The following is a 23773-nucleotide window of genomic DNA, read 5'->3' on the forward strand; positions in this document are numbered from 1 at the left end:
TCTCTTAAAATCAAACAAAAACTTGTAAGGCTGCCATTTTAAATCTTTTTTCTTCTGATCATCTACAGCATGTTGTGACCTTGGCTCACTATGTCCAGTCCAAAATTACACTATTGCCCTCATTCTAGTTGTTAGTTTCAATGTTATAAAATTAGAAATAAGATCATTAATTATTTTGGTTCTATCAGGTCTTCAATTGAAAGACTGCTGTTTAAAGTGCCTGCTTAATATACTTCAGTTTGTACATGCTGTCAACTGTTTATGACTTGCCAATCACTCCAGCAAAAGAATATTACAACTGACAGAATATAAAGAAATTAAAACTTATAGTTTTATTATGATAGTTATTTGATATGTCAAATTACAAGTGTATGATGTAACAAAACCAGTTACAAACTTATATATGCATATTTACATTATATATATATTCAAGAAATTAAGAAGCTACACCCTCATACATTTAAGAAATTACACCTGTGGCAGGAGTTATTAAAACTAAATTGTACATCACATACTTAGTATCTTTTCAACAAAAATAAAAAAAAACTAAAAACAAAAGTAACAAATACAATAGCAGTTAGATTTAAATGGAATTTTTAAAATGAACAAGCGAGGCACTTTTTGGAAGTGGGCTAGGCATCTGCAAGTGGCACAAAGCAAACAATAGGCAGTACTTAGAAACAAAAACCTCTAGGTACAAGGCGTTTTTAGCTTAATGTTTTCTATTAGATAAAGTCTCAAATTCTAACAAATACCATTTTAAAAAAAAGTAATTAGAAGTACAACAAAAATGACATGACCGTTCTGAGCACATAAGTGTGCCATCAGTATTCAGCAGGGTCAATTCCTTTACAGCTATTAGCATGTCTCTTAGGCTGTTTAAATCCATAAAGTAGACATTGCATATAAATTACAGTACATGGTTAGGTGATGTACCATACTGGTTAGTAGTGCCTCATTATTCTAAGGTCAAAGTGTACCTATTACCACAAACAAAACACTTTGCTACAGCCAGCAAGTTTTTCTCTTGGGGGTAGTCGCATCATCTTGCATTACACATACAAACACTGTCAGACTCTCCCCATCCAAAGAAAAATAAAGATAAAAAGCAGCTTATATTTATGCTAAGAATTACTGGATGCTAAACAGTCTACTGAGAAGATCTTGTTTGTCTAAACTGAGTTGGAAACGCTTTCCAGTATGCTAGCAATTTTTCTTTCACACTAAGGATCTTCATAACAATAGTTATAAACTCTGAACTCATCCGCACACAAGGAGGGGTGTGAAAGGGAGATGAAAGGGAACATTTTGATTGAACTTAAAAGAACCAAACACAATCAAAGCAGAGACTGTAATTGGTGGATGTGAAAATACCCACCAGATCTGCACAGCAGCTCAATTTCTTGAAGTATACGACAAAAAAACTTCACTCAATCACAAACAAACATCATCAAAAAGTCATCGGGTAGTAATTGAGAGGTAAAATCATGTTTTGTAGATTAGTATCTATAAACTGTTAGCTTGGAGTATAGGGTTTGCAAAATAAAAAATTCTGGCTTCAATTCACCATTCAATTTATAATCTATATAGTGACTATCAGCTCAACATACAGGAAAGTTTTAGTCAGATCCTGGTACTCCATACTATCTACTGACTGTGAAAAGGCAGATGGGCAAGTTAATTTACACCACATGTTCTTAACCAGAGTACAGAAGGCAGGAAAAGCACAAAACCTTTAAGCACTCAAGATCTTCAGGAATTCCTGCAAAGAGTAAAACTGGCCCAGATGTCCACATTAAAACAATACTGGAATGAAATATGGAAGCCTGCTGAATCCTTTGAAATCCCGAGAAATGAGAATTTCCACTCAGCCTATTATATACTTGAACACAGCAGCATTTGATAGTGACCTTATATAGCACAACTGAAATTTCTGTCAGTGGCTCTGATGCAGGGGCTGAGAAGATTCTTCAATGTTATATCTGCCTGTCTACCATGAACATCAATAATAGTAGATGGCAGGCCAGTACAATCTGATATTTTAAAAAGCTTGCAGTTCTTTTGAAAGGTTCAGGTAAATTAAGAGCTTTTGAATTGAACTGTGGAAAACAGTTTTCCAAAACTTGGATAATGAAAATTTGCAAGTAGCAACCCGAATGCAGTAAGCTATATGGAGAATCACAAGCAATGTGTGAACACTCTGAGCACAATTCGAAATTTGTTTCTCCCAGTGTGCAGAATACTGACGAAATATAAGTTTCCAAGCATACGGATGGAATCCTATCAAGAAACATTACTTTCGTGACCTTTAAATACTCAAACAGCAAAATGAAAAAATTGCCCCCATCACCAAACATGTCCAAGTGAAGCCATTCTGCAATTAAGTACAAAACTAGAAACAAGCTCTTTTTAAAACTAAGTCTCATATCATTAGCCTCTACTTTTCAATGTGAAATAATACTCAAAGTTGGCTTATGTACAGAAAGCTGTCAGTCCATTCCATCTACTCACAGCTGATAAATATCAATGCATTCTAATGTGGAGTATTTTACAGATGGAGTTATGTATTTACATATCTAAAAATTAGAACCTAGGCAAGCAACTCTGACAAAGCCCTAAATTTTAAGTGTTGATTTTGTGAGTAAATATTTGGTAAAATTTGGAAGCATCAATTCTTAGGGTGAAATGGTCCTGGCACAATCACGACAGCTCAATTATCCTTTCCACAGTCACAATTACGTACACAGGCTATAAAGGTATGCATGGACAATGTATCAAACTAACTGCACCCAAATGTGGCATTAAACATTTAGGGTTATTTAGGTGCTTGCAAATTATCACCATGGGGTTTCACAAATGATTCAAAATAATTAAATGTTTTGAAAAAAAAGTGAGATATTAATTTTGAGTGTGTGAATTTTATTAGTTCAGGCTCTAAATCAATCTTCATTATTTAGGTATTGGTATTGGTTCTTCAAATTTGAAATATGTTCCTACTAGTAATCTTCTGAGCATTATTATCAATTTAAACTTGAAAATTCATCTCATCCATGCAGACCTGTGTTCTACGTATATATATTTAAGTACAAACCATTTTGCTTGGTAGCACAGAAATGGAGTACTGCTGAAAAAGATAGTCATGTTCTCTAAACACTCATCAGGATAAATTGCAGAATGCCAACTTTCAAAGAAAGCAATAATCTATAATGCACGAGCAAAGGTAATGATTGTTTGGCAGGTTAGCTCTGAATGGATTCAACTTGCCAACCAATCACCACCTTTTCTCACATGGTACAGACTCTTGCTTTCTTTGAAGTTTGTAATTCCTGTGCCAGTCCTAACGACAAACGTTTAACATCTTGTTTTTTTCAGCAATACATGCCATGCCTATTTACATATCCATTGCAGAGTGAAGATGTAGGTGTGTCTATGTGTACAGCTAAACAGGGAAAGGTAGCATCTAACTTTTTTTTAACTAATTAAAAGCATTCACTTAATAACCCTCGAATAACAAATTGAATTATATTAGCATCCTGCATCAAATGTTGTAGAGTATTTAGTGAACAAACTAATACCAGGATTTTGCTTTCCCAAAATTGCATCTACACTGTTTCTGGTAGGCTGTTGAAAAATAGGTCTGAAATACTTGAATTGACTATACTCCAAACTTTAGATGTTCTAATAGTATGACACCCAATTATATAAATTCAAGAGGTCATATGATATTCTTGGACTACCAACAGAAAACTTGCTGATTGAGCAAAAATATTAGAAGTGTTTTTAAATATTTCCAAAACCAAATATGCCACTAGCTTGCAATTTGGTTCTCACACAACACACATACACTGGGAGAGATAAAACAGAATGTGCTTAATCACCACAATGAAAATTAGTCACAAATTTTTAGTCTTCAGAGATGAAGGTGAAAAATTGTTCAAACTGAAGCAAAATCGTATGTGAATAGTAAGCATGCATATTACAATGAATTAAAAACAAAATGACTATCTATGGCTCCATTACACATCAACATTTTTTGTTTCCAAACACAGAAGAACTGAAAAGATAAATGATTTTATTGCGAAAGTATGAGCCACTTCAAATTTAGTTATATAGAGTTTGACACTTTACATGTGTTAAATATCTAATTATTCATAGACAGTAAATTCACCTGCACTGCCAGTTAAGTGATTCTGTAAATGCACATATTAAGTAAATACTTATTAGAACCAAAGCCTAAAACAAGTTGAAATCTTTCTGAACAAAACTCAGTTATCTAGTGCTTTTAGTCCAACACTTCAGTTTCATCTGTAAGAGTTTTATGTGAGAAACCATACCATAGTCAACTCAATGTACAAAACTGCAAAATTAATCCCTTCCACACAATCACATTCAGTACTCACTGAACAGCCAAAAGCAAAGAACTCTCTGCTTTACAAAACCTTCTCAAGTTAGGCTGTGCCATGCAAAGTATTAGACATGGTGGCCTTGCATAGGGCCATAATCGTTTAAAACATTTTACTTCTCCTCAAGCCTTGGAAACTTGCACAGCTCTGCAATTGCTGCTGGCTTTTAATACCAGTAGGCCATAACCCTTGAGACCCAGGGTTGATGCTGCCTGGAGAGGAACTATTAAGCCCAGCTTGACTCCTGATTGGTCACATCATCCAGCTGCTTTGTGCTTCCCTCCACAACATCCGCACATCTCACCACAGTGGTGACATGCTCTCAAAGGAAGATAGCAGCACATACATGGTGCAATGACAGACAAGGCTATAAGTGCCAGCCACCGCAAACAGAACTTGTCATCACTAGTGTCACACGAGCATGGATCAGAGAAATCCCCCTCAGAGTCCGACATGCAGTGGTAGAGCATACTCTCAGCACACAGCATGCAGCTCACTTGATAAATGCATTTCTTGATGGGGTCTGGAGCATCCTGACACTGTCCTCTCCGGTTTTCCTCGTGATTAAAAATGTCTCGGCAATATATACAACGAGAGCGTTCTCCATCCTCTTTCCTTCGCCTGGATTTTTTTGATTTTAGTGAAGGAGATGGCTGTGTTTTGAATACAATAGAACCTTTTGAATCTTTAATATGTTCAGTTTCAATCCCTTCTACAGAAGGATATACATAGTCGTGTTTTTTAGATTCAGGTTTGAAGCACACATATGAGTCTATTTCAGTTTCCACTTCATTTTTTCGTACATTGGGATGTCTGTAGTCTTCGTAGCCTCTAATTAATACATCCTTTCGAGGGTTTATCCTCACAACCTCATCTTCATCCTGAAAACTGACATGCCTAGTTGGTTTTAACATAATCTGAAAAAGATTGAAAATTTTCTTATTAGAGGAAATTAAAAACATGCAGTTGAATGATACAACTTTAAGATGTAAAAACAATTTTTAATGGAAACCATTCATGGAATATCTCAGCCAAAAGGTCCCAAGGAATTAATTTCACAGCTGCTGTGTGCAAATATAGTAATAGCTCAGTTACTGGTTGAGATACTTTATTGAAGAAATGTAAAGCAGTATGACAACCTCCCACTGTGCTTCCTTAATGAATGTAATGCCAGTTTAAGATTTCAGATTTAAATTCAAACCAGCTTTGAGAAAATGTACTGTCTTTTTACAGAATACATGTTTGGTCCATCGCACAAAGAGCTTAGCTAGCTTCAGTCCATCACCTTTTGCTCACTTGGATCTACAAATACTCTCTCATGAGATAATTATTGAATGGATTTTGAAAGATGTTACTGAGTTTTTTGCCTCCCAGCTCTCAGGTAATGTATTCCAGGTCCTAAACAAGGGGAAGGAATTGCCCTGAAAGTCCTCAACATTGGCTTCCAACCCTATGATGTCTCATGACTTCAGGTCCAAAATGGGCAAGGAGCCTGATGCTATTACCTCTATTGCTTTCCTTCCCTCACCCAAGTCGATAAATCAGTACTCACCCATGATAAAATCAAGTGAAAGAACAATTGACATAAGGACACAAGATATACTCTGCATGGAGTCTCCAGTGTTCATCAGGAGTGGCTCAGTAACACTACTACTGACCAGGCTGGCAGAATCCTAAAGATCATAGGTCTGGGACAAGTGGTGAGAAAAGCAAGAGGGGAAAATCTACTTGATCTCATCCTCATCAATCATACCTGTGCAGATGCATCTGTCCAGGGCAGTATCAATAGCCGCAACCTTCACACAAACTGTGTGTGGAGGAAATGTTCCATCTTCCCTTTGGGGAAAATTCTCTAATGTGTGGTGTGGCATTACCATAATGTTAAATGGGTTAAGTGCAAATGGATCTAGCGACTCAAAACTGAGCATTCATGGGGTACCGTAGCCATCAGCATCAGCAGAATTGTAGTTAATATAACCTGTAATCTCATCACCTGGCACATGCCCCACTCTCCATTACCAACTACCAAGTCAGGGAACAAGCATGGTTCAATGAAAAGTGCAGGAAGATATGCCAGGAACAACAACCTAAAATTTAGGTGTCAACCTGATGAAGCCACAATATAGGTCTAGTTATGTGTCGAACAGCATAAGCAGCAAGCGATAGACAGGGCTAAGCAACGGATCAGATTTAAACTTTGGACTTCTGCCACACTGAGTTGTCAATGGCGGTGAACAACTAAACAACTAACAGAAAAATGTGGTTCTAACAATGATGGGAGAGCCCAGAATATTAGTGCCAAAGACAAGGCTGAACTATTTAAAATCATTTTCACCCACAAGTGTTTTTTGGGTTCTGCCAGGTCTATTCAGCTCCTGACCTAATTGCAGCCTCCAAGCATAGACAAAAGATTAAAATTGCAGTGCTGAAATGAGAGGAACAGTGAATGCCTTTGACATGAAGGTAGCATTTCAGTATGGCATCAAAAAATCCTAGCAAACTAGATCTGATGGGATTTGGGGGAAAGCTCTCCACTGGCTGGAGTCATACCAAGCACAAGAGATGATGGTTGTCATTGATGGTCAATCATTTCAGCTCTAGGACACCTCAGCAGAAGTTCCACGTCCAAACATCTTTAGCAGCTTCATCCACGGCCTTCCCGCCATAACATGAGAAATGACCCAGTGAGCAATGGTCACATCCCTGATTAAATAAAAGTCTATTCTTTTCTTATTTTCTTCCAAAATTGTATCTTTGCTCCACAATTTAGCCGCGCATTTAATTTTGTGGGGAAGTGACAAGAGATAAAAATTTGTCTATTTTATTACCGTAAGGCGATGTCATGTGTTTCACATTACCTTTCTTAGCTGTTAAACATCAAAAATTACCTGATTCTGTTGAGCAGGAAAGTATAATCTTCGAGAACCGAAGTCCTCAAATGGAGGCGTTCTAACATAGCAGCTTCTGCAAGGATCATTTGTCACTACAGTATCATGCCGTGAAATTCGCTCTTTTCTGATCAAAGAATTGGTATCACTTTCTTGTGCAGACTGAAAAAAAAAACCCCAAATTCCTTCATTATTTTGCAACCATATTGGTACATCTTCATACTGACCACCAGAGGTCATCATATCACAATACAGAACAACCTCGGTTATCTGAACAAGATCTCAAGGCCCCGTAAATGTGTTATCCGTTATCCAAACAATCAGTTATCTGAACAAAATCCACCCCCCCCCGCCCAACCTCATTTGGATAATCGAGATTGTTCTGTACTTGGAAACACTGCACTGAAATATCAAATGTCAGATTTCCTGGCATTGGAGGGGTAACTATTATTGATTGTGAGTTGACAGTATTTGTTGTCATTATCATCAAACTGACTGAACTTACAGTAGATCAGGCATGCACCAAAATCATTTATCACTCAGGGCTCCAATACAGGAGCTCTTAACAGACTGATGGCAAAATCAGTGAAAATTTCCACATCTCACCCCCATATTTCACATCAGAAATCCCACAATAAATTTATGGCTTATTCAATTAGGTGTAACTTGATTTTTGATGCTTGCAGTGTTAAGTAAAATGTGATGCATAACTGATCTTGAAAAAGGCATTTTATAATTGTGGAGTTCTGATAAACAACTTGACATCATGATACACAAGTTTCAGCCCAAAATTATGTTAAATATATTTCATTTTCTACTGTTAGCAAATTAAATGGACGCTTGAAAACTCAGAATCAATTTAAATTTAAGTTGAGTACAGAATGTGATAAAGGAATTTGTCAACTTCAGTGCTCCAATTGTCCTTTTGGGTTGTTTTAAGAGTCAATAAGAATCATTCCGAATGTACTAGCTATTTAAAGAATTGTTGAAAATATAATGATTTGTGCAATGCATTGTTTGCACTTCTTTTTTCTTCTAATACTAATAACGTGACATTTCTGTCGCTGACAAAGTGAACATTCACATAGATTCTTTTTGATAACAAGCTCTCTGCCGTAGAATCCAAGAGACCACTCGGCATTGGTGGACTAAAATAGCATCTACAAGAAGTCTATTAAGAACACAATTGAACATTAAAGCTCTTCTCATAGAGTGAAGTTTGTCCATATTAATTAAAGCATCCACCACCACAAAGTTTACTAGATATCAATCAACTGGAAATAGGAACCCTTCAGGTTCCCTTTCCCTTCTGCCCAAAGCTTTGGAACGGAGATGCTAATGCTCACATGATGGCCAATTTTCACATGTGCCACTGCTTGCTTGGTAGCGCAAATAAACACAAACCCAATTGTTTTGCGTGCTGGTCCTACATATATTTTCCAGGTTCAGTCAAATTAAAATTTTGCAGGCAAGCTTCCTGCATCAATGAGCCTCTCCTTCAATTGGCAAGAATCACCTGCAACTAATTAATAGCAGCTTTTCAAAAGTTTTGGGGATAAGAACTGCATTCATTTTGTCACATCTACATGGAGTGCTCATTCCAGTTAGTGGGCAGTCAGGTATGCTGATGGACCTACTAATGTGACAGAGGGGAGCGGTGGAGAACAGTACCAATCTTTCAATCTGTAAAGTTCCATTATACACTATTAATTATGGTGTCAATCTTCTGTATGAATATATCTTTTAATACATTTACCTAAATGCATATAGCTTAATTTGTAGCTACATCTTATTTACCTGCAATGTATAAACACACCCAACATTTTTCAACCACCGTCGCATTTGCACGATTCTCAATGTACCTCTCAAGGAAGGTTCATGGCTGGGAACTTATAGGTGCCAAGTACAGGCTGCTGGCTTCCCCTTTAGGAAGGGCGGGCAAAGTGAATTACATGAACGTTGCTGGGTTATGTAAGTGTTTTGGAAATTTTCAAGACAAAATTTCATGCCAGCGACTGGGTGGTGGTGGAGGGTTGTTTTTCAGGCTGGAGGCCTGTGACCAGTGGAGTGCTACAAGGATCGGTGCTGGGTCCTCTACTTTTTGTCATTTATATAAATGATTTGGATGTGAGCATAAGAGGTAGAGTTAGTAAGTTTGCAGATGACACCAAAATTGGAGGTGTAGTGGACAGCGAAGAAGGTTACCCTCAGATTACAACAGGATCTTGATCAGATGGGCCAATGGTCTGAGGTGTGGCAGATGAAATTTAATTTAGATAAATGCGAGGTGCTGCGTTTTGGGAAAGCAAATCTTAGCAGGCTTTATACACTTAACGGTAAAGTCCTAGGGAGTGTTGCTGAACAAAGAGACCTTGGAGTGCAGGTTCATAGCTCCTTGAAAGTGGAGTCACAGGTAGATAGGATAGTGAAGAAGGCGTTTGGTATGCTTTCCTTTATTGGTCAGAGTATTGATTACAGGAGTTGGGAGGTCATGTTGCGGCTGTACAGGACATTGGTTAGGCCACTGTTGGAATATGGCATGCAATTCTGGTGTCCTTTCTATCGAAAAGATGTTGTGAAACTTGAGAGGGTTCAGAAAAGATTTACAAGGAAATTGCCAGAGTTGGAGGATTTGAGCTATAGGTAGAGGCTGAACAGGCTGGGGCTGTTTTCCCTGGAGCGTCGGAGGTTGAGGGGTGATCTTATAGAGGTTTACAAATTTATGAGGGGCATGGATAGGATAAATAGACAAAGTCTTCTCCCGGGAATGGGGGAGTCCAGAACTAGAGGGCACACATTTAGGGTGAGAGGGGAAAGATATAAAAGGGACCTAAGGGGAAACTTTTTCACGCAGAGGTTGGTATGTGTATTGAATGAGCTGCCAGAGTAAGTGGTGGAGGCTGGCACAATTGTAACATTTAAAAGGCATTTGGATGGGTATATGAATAGGAAGGGCTTGGAGGGAGATGGGCCGGGTGCTGGCAGGTGGGACTAGATTGGGTTGGAATAACTGGTCGGCATGGACGGGTTGGACCGAAGGGTCTGATTCCGTGCTGATATCTCTATGACACACTTCATAGTTGCACCCTTTGTAAATGTTAAATCAAAGCATTAATATGAGCGAATTAGCTGAGGATAGGACAGTAGTGATGGTGGGAATAGGAACTAGTTACTGATGAATTATTTTTTGTAACAGTGAGACATTGATATTTTTGTCAGCAGTATAAACAATAAAACACTAACAGCAAGGAATAGATTAGAATTATTAATCTTACTACTTACAGCAAAAAGGCTTGTCAGGAAAAATAGTTGAGGGTGAAACAAGGTTTATTTAAAAGCTAGATGTGACCAAAATGAAGGCATATTGCTGATGCTTTTCATCTTGCACTCATCAGCACAAACATAGGAATACCAAATTTCATCTGATCATAACCACTGACACTACAGGAGAAAAGGGTACGTATTGTTTAGCAAGTCAACTCTGATTGACCAAGGCACTGTCATACAAAAAGCCTCACTGACCTATAATACTCACAGGTACCTCATATAAGATGCAAGACTTAAACATGTTTCTTATGCGTGAACAGTACAGATTGTTGTATGTGAATGTATGTTGTTTCGAGCAAGTCTAAATACTTGGGGAAGTCTACAGTTTCCTGCTATTTTCTCCATGGCAACTTTTTGGCCAATCAGAAATGATGAAGTAGTCTTTCCTCCTGCAATGATTGTTTGGTATCTGGCATTGCTGTGCCAATTCTGATGAATATAAGATAAAAGCTTGGGATTGAGGGCATGTATGATTTTATATTTTCCACTCATTTCTGAGATTGACATACATGGGACTTAAGAAGTTTTAAATTGTCATTAAGTTTGTAGCTTGGTAATGCATTTCAAATCTCTTTGGCTTTTTTGTTGCTCCAAATATATTCCTGAGGTCAATATTATCTGTTCCTAAGAACATAGTAACATACGAATTAGGAGCAGGAATAGGCAATTCTGCCCTTCAAGTAAAAAGTGAAGTCTGCAGATGCTGGAGATCAGAGCTGAAAATGTGTTGCTGGTTAAAGCACAGCAGGTTAGGCAGCATCCAAGGAACAGGAAATTCGACGTTTCGGGCCAGAGCCCTTTTCTGCCCTTCAAGCTCACTTCACCATTTAACATGATAGTAGCTGATGTTATCCTGCCTCAACTCCACTTTCCTGATCTGATTGAGGTATATAAAATTCTAAAGGGGTTGATAAGGTGGATGCTGAACAGGTGTTTCCCCTTGTGGGACACCCGTACAAAAGGTTACAGATACAGAGTAAGAGGGGATAGGTTCAGAACTGACATGAGGAGAAACTACTTTCTCAGAGGGTTATGAATCTGTGGAACTAACTGCCCCAGAGTGCAGAGGATGTGGAATAAATCAACGGATTAAAGAAAGAAATACTTATGGTTCTGATGAAAAGCAAGATAAAGGGCTATGTGGACCAGGTAGGAGAGTGGAGTTGAAACCAGGGTGAGATCAGCCATGAATTGCCCACTGTCTCCCCTAATTCCTATGTTTCTATCTGTTACTCCTACATGCTCAAACCTTGCTTCCCTAACCCCTCTCCCACCCACTTCTGTACGTCAATATAGTTAATAGCACACAAGCAAAAGAAAATAAGTCTTTGTACCTGCCTTCTGCCCCCACCCCATTCAAATCGGCCCTCATCCATCTTCACAAGTAAACTCATGCTTGACCACTCTGTCCTTGCAAATTTGCACCCTATCTCCAATCTCTGGATATACTCCAAACATTCTTGCACATGTTGTTTCCTTTCAAAGTCATGGCCATCTTTCCACCAATCAAGTTTCAGCCCTCAAAATCACAAATTACATTCTATGCAGGGTGACTTGATAAACCATCCCTTTTTATCCTCCTTGACCTGTCTTAAGTCTTTGACAAAATTATCGTCCTGAAATTGCAATTTCTCCATTCTCAAACAGGGTAACACTCTGCCAGATTCTATTTGTATGTATGCACTCATAGCCATAGAATTGCATGAGATGGCTTTGTTTTTCAATTTGACAATGCTTCCTATTTAAAAGTAATCTTTTATCTTTGATTTCCCATGTAGTGTTACCCTTCCTTCAGTGCACGTTTGCTGTGTTCCCCTAATTCTGTTGTTTCACAATTCCTACTTTATTGATCCGCGATTGACAGCTGCACTTTCAGTTTCCTAGGCTCAAGATCTGGAATTTCCTCCCTTGCCATTTCTGCCTCTGTCCCAGCCTGTAGTATAGCCAAATTTGGTATGGTAATGTCCTTGTAATAAGCTTTGGAATGTTTTACAATGCTGAAGACATTAAATAAATGCAAATTATGCTTGTTGACATTTTATGGCAGCTATTATACATACCATGTGCCACTATAGTTATTCCTCACTCTATAAGAAGGGTAGAATGGAAAAGCACCAAAGCAGACAGACAAGATTCAAATAATAAAATCCTAAAGGCTTGTTTTTACATCTGCTCAGGAAAATAAAAGATGGCATTTACAGGGTTTTGAAATGGCTTCACTTCACTAGTTGCACTCTCCAAAGTCAGCTCTGATGATAAGCTGTTAACCTAAAACATTAACTCAGTTTTAGTCAGTCCACTGACCTGCTGAGTATTTCCAGAAGTTTCTGTACTCATTTCAGACTTCTGACATCTATAGCATTTTGCTTTGCTTTTTCACTCCATTTAGTTCAGACTCTTAAAACAATTTCTTTCTGCCACGTGTTTGAGGGCAAGGGCTCCAAGTTGACTCAATCGAAGTTCAGCCCTCCAAACCATCAATCACAGCTGCTTTCCTGAGGCAACACCGACCCCTCTGATGTGCAGTCAGAAAGCTCATGCATTTGCTCTCGCTAAGCTCCTCACTGTTTCAATGGATTAAAGCAACACCTGGATCTTCAAACATCGCAAAGACCTATCTTCTTAGATTACACACAACATGAAAAACTAATTCTAGACAAAAATCATTCCTTTGGATAGTTAATGAAATACTTCAACAAGTCTAAGGTGACTATCAGATTGTAGGCTTATTATTAAGGAAAGTGTGTTCATTTTCCAAAACAAAATCAGCTAGGGAAAATTAATTTGACATAATTTGCTATTTACAAAAATAACCAGGCACATGATGAGATAAAGTTTTATTTATCCTGTCAATCTCTTTTAAAATCCAAATCAACCTGAAAATTTGCTAATTTAAATCTTCTTCCTCTTCCCCTTCCCAATTCAAGATACCCTGGCTGAGGATGGGAGTGTTTTGACTTAATAAAACATTCATCAAAGAAGCTTCTCATAAAAACAGTTGCATCACAACAAAGGCAGCTTTAAGTTAAAATTTAGACTTTGTGTTCCAAATACATTTATTTTTAAAAATGGGTTGAAACTTAAAAGAAGCCGTAATTAGAATAATAAATATTCCTAAATCAACTCTCCAGAAATAACCCTGGAGTTTTAATGAAATGGTCTTTGGCATTACCATGCAATAACTTCAGGGACTTTTATTGGTAACTGAAGAAATAGTTTCAACAACACAAGTTTACAGCCTAGTATTTAGTGTATTTTCACACTCATTCTGATCCATTTTGTTAGAAATATTTTCATACAAGCATTTTTGTATCGTGTCACTTATTGCCTTAGTGAGGGGCCCATTTCCTGTTGTTTACCAAATTAAAGACAACTTTCCAAATTTGCAATTCATTTAAACTAGCAAACTGGAATTGCAAAAGGCATTCACACATTGAAGCCAGCTTAGACATAAACAATGGACATTTTTAAAAAGCAGCTGAGCGCTTAAAAACTGCAGCCACCACCCACATTCTGTGACTATATTACTTTGCTCTGACAAAGGTTGGTGAGTTCTGTCTGTAAAAAGCAACTCATGGCAGCTTTTATGTAAAACGGAAATCTGGTTTTCTCCCAGCTGCTGTTATAGTAATTACTGTCCTGTGGTTGCTAAGAGATGTTTCCTATGATATTTTTTCCTTCAAAGTACTAAAATGGATGATGGGTAAAGTAATAAAATTGATTCCAGCTGCAAAATGTTGGGACAAAAAAAAACAGCTGCAAGGAAAATGGGATCCAGACTCAGTTTCCCTTCTTCAAAGTATGAGACTTTCCTTTTCCCCTTTCTGCAGACCTGAGTTCAAGAAGAAAATCATTAACAGCTTTAAAAAAAAAGCTCCGCTCTTATAATAGCTCCTAACACGATTTAGTAACAAGAAAGATTAGTGGAATACACTTCCCTTTGGATTCTTACACTCTGGATCCTCATATTTTACGTGTTATGAAATGAGTTAACTATTGTGTGAAATGTAAAATAGAGAGTGTTACTTCAACATTAGCAGGTTGATTAGGAAGTAGGCACAAATATATGCCACCTTCAAATTAACTAATTTAACATATAATATTTAAACAATTTGTTAAGAGTACTTTCAATTACTTGAAACAGTTAATAATAGGCAGTTTCAAGAAAACTGCAATGTTTGCTTAGCTAGTATAACATTAATTGACGAATTGGTTGTTAGTAGTTAAACCTTTGACTTTATACTTTGATATAAAAAAGGAAATAGGGACTAAGAGCTTAAAGTGGGTCTATGCCAGTAAGATAAACATGCTCAGTTCAGGAAAAAAAAATTCCCAAGATATTCATTTGAGTGCTAAATTTAACTTTTATTCAAATAGCATGGCTGAAGATGCACAAAATATGACAAGATTAAAGGTTGAGGTTTCTTCAATTTTGTGCTTAGTCTTCCTTTCCAATTTGCAATTTACTAGTTTTTCCCACAAACACCAAATTAGAGTGAAGTTGCAACTATGCGAAGAAAGGTTACAATGTGCCTGAGTTATGGCGCAATCTGCATGATGTTAAATTACAGCCCGGGGCTTCTACTTTGGAGGCAAACAGCAATCTGAGCACAAATTATACTGCTTTCTTTTTAAGAATTATTTTCGCCCTGAGGTTTCTAATGGAACTCATTTACATATCAGTATATGTAAAATCTGCCACCATAATAGTGAGCATTTTAGAATTTGTTTTTAAAAAACAACTTTTTAAAACTAAAATGAAAATTCAAGAATGGCAATTTGATACTACTTGGCTAATGCAGCTGAAAATGGATTCATTGTTAAAATGGGCATTTAAAATCAATATCCGGACTCATTGTTTAAACCAATTTCAAAATAACTGAAAATGACTTAAATATACAGAAAATAAAGTTACTTAGACCGATGTACTGTGGTCAGTTTCACAGTTCAAATGTAAAATATTACACTCAAAAACTTTTAAAGTTGTCTATTAGTTCCCTTTCATCTTGAGCCTTCAAGATTTTATAAGTGAAAACTTGCAATGGGAATTAAATTAATTGGGATTGGGTCCATCTTCTAGCTTGAATTTTTAAAACAAAAAAAAATCCTGAAAATCCATTTGACACCAGATGCAAATCACACTTGATTTCACGCGACTGCCTGCACTCGTTTGGCCGATTTTTGCATGAATTGTACCAAAAATGGGTGACTTCGCATACTTCAGATTCCACCATCCATAAATTCCAGGATCATTTCAACTGACCCAGAAAGATAAGGAAAGCAGAAACAATTTCATCTTTAATTCAAAAAGCTTTACACATCACCAAAGCTAATGATCATTTTGAAAGAAAATCATACCTGAACTAGGACTCAAGTCTCCGGTCTCAGATTTAAAGCACATTATGTTGTGTTTTAATATGAAGTCAATATCAATCTACTAATACAAAAGAATTTTGACTGCTGGAATCTCAAAAACCTCACCATCGTTGCATACAATGTAACACAATAGGATGGATCTATTTCCAAATTAATCAATAATATCCATTTTACGCTGACAAATTGACAAAAGTGGATTAACTGACAGCAGACAAAGGTTTCATTGTATCTCTACATCTTTAATATGATCTGTTACTCTGGCAGCAGTTTGTGAACTCCTAAAGCAGGATTTATTAAGCGCCACAAATCTAACTGCACTAGTTCAGCTGAATTCACAAAATCATCATGGCTAACAGTCAACAGTTAACAGATGAGATTAGAAAACCGACAGTGGTATCTCATCACGATCATCAACCATGCACATCCGTTTTCGCTGAATGTATAAAGCATTTGTAACCAGTTGAATTAATTATTTGTCGCTTGCAAAACACAAACAAAATGGAAAAGCAGTGGGTGTGGTGGGTCGAAGTAGCCCTGATGATAAAGGATGGCCAAAAGCCAGGAGTGAGGAAGAATCTTGGCTCAGAATATCAGGAAGCAGAATCAGTATGAGTTAAGCAAGGAGCAGAGAACATTAGTCAGAGTAGTTAATAGATCTCCTACAGCAACAACAAATATCTATAGTAGCATGCTTAATTTTGAAAAGAAAAGTCCCAAGCCTCACAGGAGCATTATAAAACAAAATATGTCACTGCGCCACATTTGAACCCTCGCAGTCGCTATACTTATGGGCTGAGTATTAATCAAGAAATAAAGAGAAGAATAACACTATAACTATGGGGACCTTTAAGTTTCAAATGGACTGGAAAAGGGAAATTGGTCAAAGGTAGTTTTGAGGTTCAGTTCATTTAATGACAGTTTTCTAGATCTATGTATCAGGGAACTAAGCATGGAATAGGATGTTTTAGATTCAAAAACAGAAACTGCTGGAAAATCTCTGCAGGTCTGGCAGCATCTGTGGAGAGAAATCAGTTAACATTTCTTGTCCAGTGACCCTTCCTCACAATGGATGTTTATACAGGATGTTTTAGATCTCATCTTGTGCAATGAGACGGACTGGATTAGTTTTCCCATAGTAAGGGATCCTCTGGAAAAGGTGATCATATTATGATTAATTTTAGGTCAACTTTGAGTGTGTCATATTGAAGTCCAAAGTTATGGTCTTAAATAAAGCTAGTTACTTAGGTATGGTGGTGTGGAGGTGAGATTGCCTAATAGACTGAGAAATCAGATTACAAAATGCAGTGGTAGGTAAGCAATGAAAAACATTTTAAAATAAATTCAAAATTCTCATTGATTGACAATCCTTTAAGAAACAAAACTTACATGAGAAAATTTCTCTACCCAAGGCTAACTTAACAGGTTACAAATTGCATTAGGTTAAAAGAGGTTTATAATAATTTCAATTAGCAAGGCTGAGAACTAGTTGAGAGTTTTAGAAACCAGCAAAGGATGATCAAAAAATGGTAAGGAATGAGAATATGAGTAAATTAATAAAAGATACAAAAACAAATAGAAGACCTTCTAGAAAGAATAATAAAAGTAAACATGATCCCTCAAAGACTGAGACAAGACAAATAAGAAATAAACAAGGAACACGAAAATGACAAAAGACTTTGAACACGTATTTTGCATATGTTTTCACAATAGCGGTCACAAAAACATACCAGAAATAATGGCAACCACAGGTAGTAGTAAAATCAAAGCACATTTGCACAGAAAAATCGCTGGAGATCTTACTGAAGTTAAAAACCAACAAATGTTTCAGACCCAAGCCCAGATCTGAAGACTCATAATGGAATTAAATTGTTACCACTGTTTCTCTTTCCAGGATGTTCCCAGATCTGCTGAGTTTCTCTATAAAATGATTGTTTTTATTTCACGTTTCTCACGCCCATGATATTTTCCAATTACATTGGAACTGACATTTGACAGCTAAGGCACATCTCAGGTAACTGCCAATACAGTGACCACAATGGTATGATCTTCCAAAATTCCCCACATTCTGAAAGGTTCTCAGTGGATTAGAAGTCAGCAAGTATAACCTTGCTATTCAAGAGGGAGAGTAAGAAAACAAGGAACCATAAGTCAGTTAACCTGACATTACAAGTCAAGAAAACGCGGCAATGTACTATGAAGAAAGTGTTAACAGGACTCTTTGAAAATCAAGATAAGAATAAGCATGGTCAATATGGTTTTGAGAAAGGTTAATCTGTTTTAACTGGCTTATATGTGTTTTCTTGAGGATATAAAAAAGGTAGATAAAGGGAAAGCAGTAGATGCAGCACACACAAATTTTAATAAGTGAATCACGAAAGCAACACATGAATGCTTGTTACACAAGGTAGGAGTTAATGGGGTTAGAAAGGATAGAGGGTTGCTTGAAGGATGAAACACAGTCAGCATAATAGGATAATGCCGTTTGTCAGGGGAGCATAATAAGATGACATAAGGATCAGTGCTGTGGCTTTAGCTATTTACAATCCATATTACTGACTCAATAAAAGGGCTGAGTATAATGCATCCACATTTGCTGACAATACATAAATAGATGAGAAAATATAGTGAGAGAAGGATGCAGAATTTGTAAAGGGATTTTGGACTGATTAAGTGAGTGGATAAAATTGCGGAGGGAATATAATTGAAGAAATGCATTTACTTTGGTAGGAAGGTTACAAGAATTAAATAATGAGAAATTAATAAATACTGGTGTTCAGAAGAATTTGCAGGTCATTCTACAAGAATCACAATGTTAATATAAAAGGTAGTGCAAGAAATTGGGAAGACAAATAGCTTGTCGGCTTTTTGTTGCAGATGGGCTTGAATAGAAGAGTAAGAAAACTTTAATGCAATTGTATAGATCTTTGATGAGCTCACTCCTAGAGTATTGTGCGCAGTAAGCAAGAAAGAGCGTACTTATCTTAGGCAGGCTTCAATGAAGATTCAGTGCATTGATTCCTCAGATTCATGAGTTGTCCTACGAGAAAAGATTGAGCAGTACAGGCCTAAACTGTCCCAACATTTTGAAGAATGAGGGATGATCTCACTGGAACAGAAGTTTGGGAGGATAGAATACAGAGTCTGTGTCCAACGGATGCAGAGTATAGAAAAATAGGTCATCATCTCAGGTTAAAGGGATTTTAGGACTTTTAGTCCATTTAGGACTAAAACATGGAGAGATTTCTTCACTCAGAGAAATGTGAACTTTGGAAATTCTCTACCAAAGTTGTGACTAGATATTTTGGATTCTAATGGAATCAAGGGATGTGCGAATATGGCAGGACACTGGAGATGAGATAGATTATGTAAGTCATGGCCTTACTGAATATGTAGGTTCAATATGTCAGTTGTTGCTCCTGTTCCTTATGTTTCAAATCCCTTATGGCTAAGTACATGGCTGAAAACATTACCAATTCTTACCCTATGGGAACTAAAATGGACATCAAATGCAAACTAGCTTAAACTTTAAAACTATTTCACTGGTCTTACATCTCTCCACATTTCAGCTGAAGTGGAGTCTTTTAATGATCTATTAATCTATTTATATCACTGCAGAAATGATGACTCAAGCTGAGTAATTTGAATACAGGAAATTTATTAAGCAAAAGATTGTGCCTGGCTAGTTTACAAAATTTCCAATGTAATGCCCTTAATGCAGAAAAAAATGCTCAAAATCTTTTTGGTGAATTGAATAAAATGGACAAGAGAAATGTTGCGATGGTGTGTTTTAAGGACAACTTAAAGGAATAAAAAGAGCTAGTGATTCGCCATAGGCCTTGTAGAGGTTATTACACACTGAATAATTTTACAGTATTAATTAACTTATAGAATAGCTCTCGAAGGTTGGCAGGTAACCTCGTTATTTAAGAACTGTACAAGTATAAAAATGGAAAATATCAGCCATATGATCTATTAGTAATAGCAGGCAAAATGTTAAAAAACTATTAGGAATCTTGTGTTTGAAAGTGACATATTTAATTAGAGATGATGAGGAATTTTGAAAGGAAGGCAGACTTGACCAATCTTTTAAAGAGTTTTTTTAAGAATGCAACTAGTAAGGTGGATAAGGCAATATGAGATCATAGAATCATTGAATCATACTGCACAGAAGAAGTTCTTCAGATGAATCAGTCTGTACAGCCAATAAGACATACTATCTACACTAATCCCCCTTTCCTACCTGGCCAGGCCGAGGAGCAGACTTATGAAGAGGTCTTGTGATCTGCCCATACCCCTCCGCACCCGATGTCCATAGTTCAAGAGTATAGAACTGAAGTGCAACCAAAAGCAACGAGCCTTCTTTTTTCTTCTTGGATCTGCTTTTTGTTTTTTTCCTTAAAACTTAGTTTCTAATGAGTTTGTTCAGAGATGTTACTATATACCCCTAAACCATTGGGACTTGAATCTGGGTCTCCCGTTTCAGGGGTAGGGACACCACCACTGCACCACAAGAGGGCCCTGGGCATTTAAATAGCCGAGGTTCTATACATGGGTGGTCTCAGCTAACAGCTGAACACAGTGATCAATTGGGACAGTTTAAAAATGTTCACCTATTCTTCCTAATCAACCTATTCAAAGATGTTATTACATACCCCTGGAATAGGTGGGACTTGAACCGTGGCACACTTGGTCCAGTGGTAGGTATACTACAATTGCACCTACTAGTTGTGCCAAAAAGGGTTCAGACGATGAGTTCCAGCTGGCAAGACTACTGCCTGTTAAGAAGGAAACTCATACTCGATAAGCTTACCAGTAGATTAGTTAGTGATTCGCCATAGGCCTTGTAGAGGTTATTACACATGGGTTGAAGATTGGTTAAAAGATTAAAAAAAAATGCGATTTTGTTGGGTTGGGAAGCTGTAGTGAGTCTCAACTATTTCTTGTCCATGTTAATGACTTAGTGTAACATTTCAACATTTGCTGATAACAAAGTTAGGTGGCAAAGCAAGAGCCAAGAGGGATGCAAATAAGATGCAGAGGGATACACAAAAGGTTTGGGCAACTGGATAACAACATGGCAGATTTGATGCAATGTGATGAATTATGAAACTATCCAGTTTAGTAGGAAAAAACTTTTGAAAGCAGAGAAAGTTTGGAATGCTGTGATTGAAAAATGCTTTGTTCTCATACATGAATCATAAAGTTAGCATGCAGGTACTTCAAACAATCAGGAAGGCAAATATTGTGATAGTTTTCATTACAAAGGAATTAGAATCTTACTATAATGATACCGGACATTGGTGGAGTTACACTTGGAGGAATGTGTGCAGTTCTGGTCTCCGTGCTTAGAGAAGGAATTTATTGAGCTTTTTCGAGGGGAATTAATGTTGAGCTCCTGGTAGGAGGAGGTTATTCTGTGAGGAGAAAATCATTAGCTCCATAGTCCTAAAGCTCTAAGAATGCTGACAATCATAACATATAAAGCATCTTATGAATGACACTACATAATGCAAGTTCTTCCATTTTCTTTTCATTCTCGTAAGGTGTCATTTTCAGTGTTAAATTTACTTTTCAGAACAAAAGCCTTCTCAGGAAACCTGTGCCAAATCCAATGGTTGGCCCACAATCCACTGCAGCAAATTACAAGGCCAGCTTGGAATTCATCCACAATACAGATGAGTGCAAAGAGAGTCCTTTAGATCCTCGTTACCTGAGCTCAACCAAATCCTCAGTCTCATCATCAAAGCTGAAGGAAGGATGGAGAAGGAGTTGCAGGGGAACTCTACTTATCACAATGACAACTTGGAAAGAGGTTGAAAATGCTCAGATGTATTTTTATAAAAGAAAAGAGGGAGATTTTCCAGGCTGCAGAATGAATTGTCCTTTGAAACAATTCCTATCCCTATTCTACTGCAACTAGACCCTTCCCTTTCCTTCAGCATCTATAACTTCACCTACCTTAACATCTCTCAGTGCTTTCACATTGTGACTTCCCTCCCTAATGCTGACCCTCACTTAAAAAGAAACTCCATCAATTCATTGCTCACTGACATGTCACAGGCCCTTGTTCAATACTCTGAAAGTTAGCAACCCTTTTCTGTCAAAGCAGCCATATAGCTAGGCATAAGACAAACTCCTCTTCTATTGTGTTATCAAGTTTTACCACTTTTAGTATCTTTGCCATTATTATAAAATGTCAGACAGCAGGTTACTTTCTTTGTATTTTAGACAATTAAAAAACTGTTCTAATCTTTCTGATCATGATGCTCACTGGGTTATGGAATTGGTTAAAAAGGAGAAAGAAATTAAGCATTTAATAAGTTACAAGGTTAAAATATTGCATACCATTTTAAAATGTTTCTTCCCCTTCTTAAGGCAATAATTTTAAGGTAGATGATATACCCTCAGAAGTAGAGATTACCTTTGTCTGCAGAGCAATCCATTGAAATGAGTATCCTGCCTGCCTAAAGCAAAACCACTTCAGACTGTGTTATTAAATCATAGGTCTTTCAAATTTTTGGTGCAGTACTGGACAACCTCACATTGACAAAGGAGTCAGACAAAACATTGCCTAGGGCAAAAGAACAAAGTTGACAGTTTTAGACTGATATTTTGCCCAATGTATTACTCATCTTTCCTGTGCCTACAGTCAGAAATCTTAGAAGTTCCATTTTAGTTTCAGCCCATCACAAAAGATTGCTGGCAGTCAGTTGTGCCAAAACACCTGCCCACAAAGCTTATTTGTGGTTGCATTATGAAGTGGAAATCTCAATTACCTTCTCGAATAAACCTAAGAACTCTGTGCATCATTTCTTTTAAAATCTCAAGGGAGAACAAAGTAACTAACACTAATCATCATCAAGGTTGGTTATTTAATACACATCATTTGCTAAGTTTTCAAAGAATTTTGTAAAATGAAAATAATGCGAACTGTCAAAAAAGTTATGGATGAATCAATAGCCTGACACAGTTTAAAAGCTACCTGTTATCCATTGGCGTACCATAGGCAGCTTTTGTCTACCAATATCTACAGACTTCTGCCAACCATAGATTATTTTTTCAACTCCAATGCAGCTTATTATTTTGTTTTCTTGCTGCACCTAATATAATGCAGCTTATGTTTTCTTGTCAATTTTTTCTATTCCCGAGTGGAGCAACTCTTGCTGGGGTTCAATTCTATCGGCACTTATTGGATACCTTGCTGGATAGCAAAGGTTTCAGGATTTCACAACTTTCATTTGACTCTTGAATTGATATCATATTTCTATTGGAACGTATGAAGATCTACTTTGACAAGTCTATCCTTTTCAGTATGAAATGACAAGATTTTAGTGATATCCTTCCCTTTAATCTACACCAAATATGCCAAAAACATATTACATGACTTATGAAATTGGTTTATTTTTTTTAACTGAACATATTCAGCCAGCTTTAAGCCTTTCAAAGCTTCTAAAAATACATTTTACTCGCACATTATGAAATAGGTTTACACAAAATCACACACTTAAACAAAAACCTGATGTTTGCAGTAATCAGCTTCAATAAACCATTTATGGATAAAAATTGCAAGCCTTTGCAAGGTTGCAGATCAAGGTTTCGAAGCCAAAGATACGGTAACATAACATATGCAGAAACTAGCAGTCAAGTCTTCCAATTTATCATAATTTTACTTTTTCAGCATTTGTGCTTCTGAAATCCTATATTTCTACACAGCATTAGTCTCATGTACATATCCATTATTCCTTCAGTACATCTATTCAAAGGACTGACGTTTCTTCC

At 37.0% G+C, this 23773-nt stretch overlaps 1 protein-coding gene across 2 annotated transcripts in view; it reads right to left on the reverse strand.

Moving 5' to 3' along the window:
- Positions 1-309: 309 nt before the first annotated feature.
- Positions 310-23773, reverse strand: part of spred1 (sprouty related EVH1 domain containing 1) — an 87627-nt gene continuing 64163 nt past the window's right edge. For both annotated transcript variants that reach the window (XM_060828920.1, XM_060828921.1), the window contains exons 6-7: positions 7292-7453; positions 310-5320 (exon numbers count right to left, since the gene is read on the reverse strand). In XM_060828920.1, coding sequence (XP_060684903.1) covers positions 4661-5320; positions 7292-7453 — 822 coding nt within the window. In that variant the 3' untranslated portion in view covers positions 310-4660. The remainder of the gene's footprint in view (positions 5321-7291; positions 7454-23773) is intronic.

The sequence above is a fragment of the Hemiscyllium ocellatum genome, chromosome 8 (assembly GCF_020745735.1).
Source record: "Hemiscyllium ocellatum isolate sHemOce1 chromosome 8, sHemOce1.pat.X.cur, whole genome shotgun sequence".
Taxonomy (NCBI): domain Eukaryota; kingdom Metazoa; phylum Chordata; class Chondrichthyes; order Orectolobiformes; family Hemiscylliidae; genus Hemiscyllium; species Hemiscyllium ocellatum.